Source organism: Syngnathoides biaculeatus, chromosome 23 (assembly GCF_019802595.1).
Source record: "Syngnathoides biaculeatus isolate LvHL_M chromosome 23, ASM1980259v1, whole genome shotgun sequence".
Lineage (NCBI taxonomy): Eukaryota > Metazoa > Chordata > Actinopteri > Syngnathiformes > Syngnathidae > Syngnathoides > Syngnathoides biaculeatus.
Window position 1 is genome coordinate 13011535 of NC_084662.1, and position 8984 is coordinate 13020518.

At 46.1% G+C, this 8984-nt stretch overlaps 1 protein-coding gene across 1 annotated transcript; it reads right to left on the bottom strand.

Moving 5' to 3' along the window:
* Positions 1 to 8000: 8000 nt before the first annotated feature.
* On the bottom strand, positions 8001 to 8984 carry LOC133497048 (leucine-rich alpha-2-glycoprotein-like). The gene has a single exon (XM_061813231.1). The coding sequence runs from the start codon at positions 8982 to 8984 to the stop codon at positions 8001 to 8003; it is 984 nt and encodes a 327-aa protein (XP_061669215.1).

Consider the following 8984-nt stretch of genomic DNA (forward strand, 5'->3'; position numbering starts at 1 on the left):
CACACCCGCAACTTTATATCTGCGGGCATGACTGACCACACTTGTACATATTTCGAATGTGAGTGACTGATGTTTACTAATTGAAGCAAAACTTCGTACTTCAGCAGGGTTGGTTTATTGTTAAGATGGGGATAGACAAATCGATAATCGGGCTGAAATTTGATCATTTTTCCTCTCTTATGATAAAGTAAGAAAGGGCCCGATTGTCAGGTGTTGCAAAAAATGATCATAAGTGATTATCCCGTGGTATGGCGTAACAAACATAATTTTCCCACGCTAATCTGCTAGTCAAGGGGTCAGGGCAATCCATCCATTTTCTTTGCCGCTGTCATGATCCTGCCGCTCTAGCACGAGCTGTGCGGGTGTCCGCGCAGGTGCGCTGATTGGAAGGTGCAGACCTGCGCCTCATGCAGCCTGATTATGCTGTGGATTTATATGACCGCGATGACAACTGGCCAACGCCAGTTCATTGATCTTCATGTCCCGTTCGTGTGCTCCGGTATCCCCGATCGAACCTGTGTGTACCGACCTTCGTCCGTTCTCCGACCAACCCCTGACTCCTTCGTTACTTCTGCCTGCTTTGATTGACTCCTCCCCGCCCGCTCACCTGCTCTCTTCGCCCGACGTCCCAACTACCGCTGCTGCACCGGACCGCCTGCTCGATCCCCTACCTCTGCATACAATAAACGTGTCTCCTTGAACTACCTTGTGTCTTCCGAGTCCTGCGTTTGGGTCCTACTCTTGTTCCGATGGGACGTGACAGCCGCTTATCCTCATGAGGGTCGCAGAGAGTGCTGGAGCCTAGCCCAGCTGTCAAGGGGCAGGAGGCGGGGTACACCCTGAACTGGTTGCCAGCCAATCGCAGGGCACATCGAGACAAACAGTCGCACTCACAATCACACCTAGAGGCAATTTAGAGTGTCCAATTAATGTTACATGTTTTTGGGATGTGGGAGGAAACCGGAGTGACCGGAGGAAACCAATGCAGGCAAACTCCACACAAGTCGGTCCGGGATCGAACCCGGGTCATCAGAACTGTGAGGCCAAGGCTTTACCAGCTGATCCACCGTAGGGGTTAGGGCCAAATATCACAAATATTAAACTTGTTCTTCTTCTTCTTTTCCTTTCGGCTTGTCCCGTTAGGGTCGCCCGATTTACCTACCTATGTCAACTAAAGCTAAATACTAAAATAATGACCCCCCCCTCCCTCCCACACACACACACACACACACACACACACACACACATACAACTTCTCCATTGAGAGCTCCCACACACAATCAGGATAAATTCGCGTTAAATGTTAACACAACCAGTTACAAAACCATGATTTGATAACCCAAACCTACTCAAATTTTTTTCAAACTATATCCGTAATCATGCCAGCATAAACGGGGGAGTCCGCCGACCTGTTTTCCGGTTCGGGTCACACGAAGTTCGCAAGCAGCAGCTGCGACGCCGATTCCGGTCGACGGCAGAGGGCGAATTCGCACAACACGGGCGGCCCTGTGAGAAGATCGAAAACGGATGAATCCATCCTTTTGATTTGCACGACACGAATGCAATATTTATCGGCCAGCGCATGTCGGTTCTGTCAGTAAAGACATTCGTGACAAGCAGCCAGACATCTTTCAACCTGGACGTTAGACACACTGAATCGATAGTTTCTTCAGCGGATGCCCAAGTCCATTAGTCTTTGCTAACTTTATCTCCGTCCGCCTTCAGAAAACATTCAGCCCGACCGCTGATAAACGATCTCCCCGGGCCGCCTTGACCTTCCCCCCCTCCTGCGGCGGGCAGCCCAACAACAGGTGAAAGGTCGTTTATAGACGCCGCGGGGACGGTTCGAGCCCGATGATAATCCCTATCGCATCAGAGCGAGAGGATCCGAATAACTTTTGGCAAAGAATGTGAGGAGCCATCAAGGAGATTTAGATGTCACTCACTGATGAAACGCTGTGATGGGCTTTTTTTTTTCGTCTTCGGAGGTAATTAAACTTTGTCAGGCAGGTTTGTCCCTTTATGTGAGTGATCGCCGGGCTTGTGCAAATCAATGTCCGCCCACACACAAAAGCTGGCGATACGTACGCAGATGTTTTCTGGCGCCGGTGCATTTTTTTTTTAAAAATGCAGAATTTTAGCATGCGGTGGAGGCGCTGCGATCCCCGTGGACGACATAATGAACGTTGACTTTATTTCGGATGTCGAAGCCCTGACGCGACAAGGTGAGTTGGAAAAAGCCATTAAAACTTTTAGCGATACTCATCAAAAGTCCCCCCCCCCCCCCCCCGCCCCCCCCTCGCACAAAAACAAACTCAACTTTAATGCTTGAGCAGTCAAAGTGATGAAAAAGTAATTCAATGAAATGCACTTTCAGCTTTAAAAAAAAAAAAAAATCTTGTAAATGGGTAAGGAGTAATTTCTGGTACGACTGTTGAGGTGTGTCCCGTATTAATTTGAATATATTCATATAAAGTATGAAATTATCTTGATTAAATAACGGTACTTGCGTATGTATTGTGATCACAGTCGAGTGTGAAAAATCACGTGGATAAAATTTGTCATGAGTATAAATACATAGATATTGAAATATATCGCTTATTTTGTGTAGTCCTGACCGATGTTCCCTGTAAGCTGCGCCACTGCGCAATTGCGCACTTGTCGCACACTCTCAGCGTACATTAAAACCGATCCAGCGCCGTGAACCACAGCCCGGCGTCTTTTTTCTTTTTTTTTTTTTTAACACGGAAGCACACAGTCTCTTAACAACAAACTGCTGCTCAGCCTACTTCTACTTCCTAGCTTACTTGACACCGCCCCCCTCCGCTCTTAAAGGGGTACACTCAAAATTACAAACAGAACACACACCCGCAACTTTATATCTGCGGGTATGACTGACCACACATGTACATTTTTCAAAATGTGAGTGACCGATGTTTACTAATTGAAGCAAAACTTCGTACTTCAGCAGGGTGAGTTTGTTGTTAAGACAAGGATCGACAAACCGATAATCGGGCTGAAATTTGATCATTTTTCCTCTCTTACGATCAAAGGAAGAAAAGGCCCGATTGTCAGGTGTCACAAAAAATGATCCTAAGTGATCCTGTGGTGTGGCGTAAGTTAAACATAATTTTCCCACACCAATCTGGTAGTCAAGGGGTGGGGGCCGACAATCATAAATGTTAAACTTGTTCAATATTCACAATCGTTACTGCTTAATCAATTGCACACTTGTCATACACTCTCAGCGCACATGCAAACTGATCCAGTGCAGTGAACCACATCCTGACGCCTTTTTTTTTTTTTTTTTTTTAAACACAGAAGCACACGGTCTCTTCACAACAAGCTGCTGCTCAGCCTACTTCTACTTCCTAGTTTACCTGACACCGCCCCGCTCCGCTCTTAAAGAGGTACACTCATATTTACAAACAGAACACACAGCAGCAACGTTATATCTGCGGGCATGACTGCCCATACTCATACATTTTTCAAATGTGAGTGACTGGTTATTATCAGGAAACATCCATCCATCCATCCATTTCCTTTGCCGCTTATCCTCACGAGGGTCACGGGGAGTACTGGAGCCTATCCTAGCTGTCAACGGGCAGGAGGCGGGGTACACCATGAACCGGTTGCTAGCCAATCGCAGGGCATATAGAGACAAACAGCTGCACTCACAATCCCACCCAGGGGCAATTTTAGAGTGTTTTAGAGAAGACCCACGCAGGCATGGGGAGAACATGCAAACCTCGGGTCCTCAGAACTATGAGGCCAACGCTTTACCAGCTGATCCACCGTGCCGCCCATCAGCAAACAGATTTTGGACAAAATTGAAAGCAGCCATTAAAATGACATATAGCTTCTTTCCGTGTTTTGTTTGCTGAATGAGAACCTCGGAACTGTTTGGCACACTGGCTAACAACTTGTATTTTTAGTTGTCACCAAGCGTGTGGAAAATCTATTTCAAATGCAAACTACAAAGTAAAAGGTTTCCGTTTCGGAGTAATCCCGCTGGAGTCTCAAAGTCAACTTTCTGACACACCGTGCTCAAACTCTGTTCACAACATGCGACGGGAGGGCAATATGTATAAGCATATTTCAAGGTGTCCACGCTGTGGCGGTTTGAGCCGGTTTGAGTCCGTGTGCCGGTTTTAATCTCGCGTCCATCCATCATTGGAGATGTGCGTTTCTTCACTTAGCAATCCAACGGACATTCATTCCCGAAATATACCAGCGTGACTTTGTGGCATGATGTTTAAACATAGCATCCGTCTAACAACAGCCCTCCTGATGGCCTCTCGTTGCCTCGGGAGCAGCGAAATGTCGCCCGCAAGCCACCAGACGTGTGATCGCGGAAGCAACTTTCAGTCTTCCGCTTCAGGGATCTCGTTGCGTTTTGGCGCTCGTCACCTCGACCGCGCGCTCCCGCAGATGATGAAATGAAAAACCCGGCGGATCCCGAACATGAGCAGGTTTGAGCCGCGACGTGTGGGAGGCTTGATAAAAGGGCTCAGTGGGAGCGCTCACATGTTAATGGCGCCTGTAGGCGACGGCGCTCTTCCACCTAAAGGTTACATTTTAATGAGGGGGAAAAAAAACAAGAAAAAAAAAAAAAGCTTTTCTCGCCTTTTAACCCGAGATGGACATGAAAAACGGTTAAAGAACAAAGTGCGCCGTTGACGCGGAGACTTTTGAAAAGCGCCTTTTGGAGGGATTTTTTTTTTTTTTTTTATTCAGAGAAACCTCTGAAGCTCTTTGGGTGACGCCGCTGTGAAATAACGAAATCCAGAAAGTCGGCAATTCCGCATTGAGGAAACGTTTTAAAGTGCTATTTCAAAATTGAGGGCAACTGATTAATTCTACGTCTTAAGTCAGGGGTGTCAACCCCATTTTTGTTGTGGGTCGCATTGTAGTTACGGTTTCCCCTCAGGGGGCCGTGATGACTGAAGCCATAATAAACTTTAATGGCCTCGTCATATTTACACGGGAAATTTATGAACTCGTTTTGGAATCAGAAATCAAGGGTAATGAGTTTTGCAACTATCGTTGATGTTTGGTGACACAAAAATGCGGGGAACATCTCAATGTTATCATTTTTCCATCCATCCAACCATTTTCTTTGCCGCTTATCCTCACGAGGGTCGCGGGAATTGCTGGAGGCTATCCCAGCTGTCAGGCAGGGTACACCCTGAACTGGTTGCCAGGGCACAAAGAGACAAACATCTGCACTCAGAATCACACCTAGGGGCAATTTAGAGTGTCCAATTAATGTTGCATGTTTTTGGGATGTGGGAGGAAACCGGAGTGCCCACCCGGAGAAAACACACGCAGGCAGGGGGAGAACATGCAAACCCAACACAGGAGAGTCCGGAATTGAACCCGGGACTTGAGAACTGTGAAGCCATATCGTAACATCATTGGGAAAAACTGGAGGGGTGGGAGCAGTTATTATGTAAATTAGCCAAAAGTCCAAAACTGCTGACTCACAAATCCATTTTGAAAAGACTGACCTGGTTCTTTAACTGTGGACTCAGTGGGGTGCAGCAAATCCAGAGACTGAACTATTTGTATAAAAGCAACAAAAAGTCAATTTTCCACTTTAGAAAAATCCACGAGAAGAGCTTTTGTTCGTTGTTGTGAATTGCGAGCTTAAGCGGGGGAGTAATTCGTAGAGTGCTGCATAATGACAAAATAATTAGCACCCATCTGCGGCTTTCGTTTTGAACATTTGGACCAAGAGGCTTGCTGACATTTTAAAATGTATCATTTACTTTCAGGGTAAATGAGAAAGAGAGCGAGGGAGCAAAAACTTAAAAATTTGACCTTTTGCATTCTCGGTAGCAGTTCGGCGTCTATCAGACGACGGTGTGGTGAAATGTCAAAATAATTATTTTTTTTTGTCATTTAGTATTACCGACTAGTTCTCTTTTAAATATGAAAAACACAACAACTTTGCAATTAAATGCGCCACCTTGCGCCATTTTCGCCACCACAGGCGAGAGCGTATGCGTTCACATTAAACGCAGCCGCAGAGAGCATCGCTCGCCGCATTTAACGCCGCACTCTGCTCTGGCCTGTATATCAACATTGAGTTGTTTACCTCTGCTCTTTGATGGATGAATGATGTTTCATTTTCATAAGTGAGAGCCTGAGCAGGAGGCCGTATTTTACCGTCAAAAGGAAAAACAAACCAATACAAAAGATTCATATTATTGGAGATGGCGCAAGAAAACTGAAGAATGAATGCAGGAGGGGGAAAAAAATAATCCAGAGGAGGTCAGCTGGAACATTCAGCCCACGCACTCCCACTTTCGCTCGACATCATTAAAAACTACAGGACACACAACGCTACGAGCGATGGAAATGAGGAGAAAATTCGGTCTGCTATTGTGAGATTCTTGAACATGAGAGAAATACCAAAGGAGCATCGGTCACAGTTTTCCACGTCCCTTAATCACATTTTTCTGTTACATTCGGATTATCTCTGGCCATATTTAAAGGGCAAGTGTCATCCCTATAAACATTCTAAAATAGATATTGAAATGAAAAATACATGTTACATTATTCACTTCAATGTCCATATGAAAAAATAAATATGAGCGGAGAGCGCATCATCCAGTTGCGGAAGTGTCATTTCACATCCAAGTAGTCGCCATATTGGGTGCATCTCCTGCCTGTGACGTCACCCCGGACATTCGCCATTGAAAACACGCTGTGGCCCCTACCGTGGGACACGCCCCTTCAGACATGGAAGCTCTTTTCGAAGAAGAGAACGTCTCACAATCGAGTGAAGTGTCCGGTGCAATATTACCGTATTGTTTCGTGCCATATTTAGATGATATGCGGATCACTTCTCATTAACAACAGACTCCCAGACAGTATGTGTGAGCCAGCTCGTCCGCGAGGCACGGCTTCGGCGGCGGCTCGTCCGCCCATCGACTATGGGACACGGAAGCTCTTTTGAAAGAAGAGAACATCTCACAATCGAGTTTAGTGTCTGGTGGAATATATTACCCGATTGTTTCAAGCCATATTTAGATGATATGCGGATCACTTTTAACTAACAACAGATTCCCAGACAGTATGCATGAGCCAGCCTTGCCGAAGCTGTGCTCATCTGCGAGGCATGACGCGGAAGCCTTCGCCGGTGAGCCCGACGCGCACATCGACACGCCTGTCATACGTACGAGGATCTTTTGTTACGTTATGAGAGACGGATTATGTGGTCCCCCCCAAAACCATTATTTTTTTTTAGTAGCTGTATACACACCTACCTGTCATTTGGAACCCAGGAAGCTTTCCTCCTTTGCACCTGTGCAATCTATTTTTCACAACGACCCGGATCTTTTGGAAAAGTATGAGGAGCGGATCCATCCTCCAAAGTGTTCGAGCAACATCCAGCAATGCATCAAGGCGGCATTTTGCCTTACACGAAGGAACAACGAGTCTTCCCGCAGGTAAAATTAATAGAAACAAACGAGTCCGCTTGAGCGCGCTACTGCCTCTAACGGTCACTTCCTGCTTCTTGTCAAAAACAAATCCCTCGAGAGGATTCTCATGGCGGGAGTTACACAAAACCATATACGGCAAAATTATGTTTAGTGGTGAAAAAACGGATGGGTCCATACCCGGCTGCTGTTTTTTTTTTTTTTTAGATTAATAACATACTAAAAATCATCCATTTCACAACACTTGACCTTTAATTTTAAAGGTGATTAGAATCAATATTATGACCACTTTTCTTGACGACTTGTCACCTCCAATACTCTGTATGAGAGTGAAAATTCGAAGGAACAACTCTCACCATGGTACAGTAAAGATAGATGCCGCTGCAAATGATAGAAATAAGTGTTGGTATGTTCTGACTAGCTACTGAATTTCAATTCTGTTTTAATAATGCATAGATCACTTTGATGAGTATTATTTTCGAATTCTACCTAGTTGATTTTTACATTATTGTTTAAGGGACACAAGACCATGTTCCCTCGCATGGAATCATCTTATCTGACCAAACCAAGTTCACTTTCACTTAAAGACACAACTTGTCTGTTTTTGAGAGGTTCTGGTCCAGCACATGTCACCTCCTCCAAATAAAATACATTCTGAGAATGCTCATTAAGCCACCTCCACAGGTACTCCATCTTGCTGTCGCACAGCCATGGGTTTGCTGATAGGATCAGCTGGAAAGAGGAGTTCCTGCCGTCCAAAAGGCCTGCGGGAAGATGCTGTAGCTGGTTCTGGTTGAGAAGAAGCATCTGAAGGTTCTGCGGACCCAACAGGAGGGACGGCGGAAGCTCCCGGAAGTGATTCTCCTGTAGAAACAGACGTGAGAGCTTCTGGTTGTGGCTGAAGGCCGTTGGCGTCAGGGTGCTCAGTTTGTTCCCGGCGAGGTTCAGAATGTCCAGGTGGTACAGGTTCTTCAAAGCATCTGGGTGCAGATCCGCCAGGTTGTTGTCACTCACATCCAGATGCTCGAGATGTTTTAGCTTCTGAAACAAATTTACCGGGATCTCGGATAAGCGATTCCCGGACAAGTCCAACCAGATCAGGTTGCTGTCATCATCAAACCACTCGGCGTCTGTTTGTTCGATGCGGTTATTTTTGAGCACCAGGTTACGGAGGGACTTCTGGCTGAAGACTCCTGGAGGGAGGCGTACAATCTGATTCCCCGTGAGATCCAGTGAGCTCAGCCAGGATGCGTTCCGCAGGAGATCAGAAGGAAGCTTTTCAAGTTTGTTGGAATACAGATTAAGCTTGTTTAGAAAAGGTAAAGTATTTAAATGACTGGCTTCTAGAGAAGAGATCTGGGTGGACCAGATGGACAACACGGTGGTGTTGGATGGCAAAGCATCTACGGGGAACGATGTCATGGTTGCGATGTCGCCGCACTCCACCTCAGCAAAGGAGCAGGAGCACTGTCTTGGGCAAGTGTGGACGCTGCTGTTAGCCAGCGCACACAAAAACAGCAGAAACCTCAAGATCAT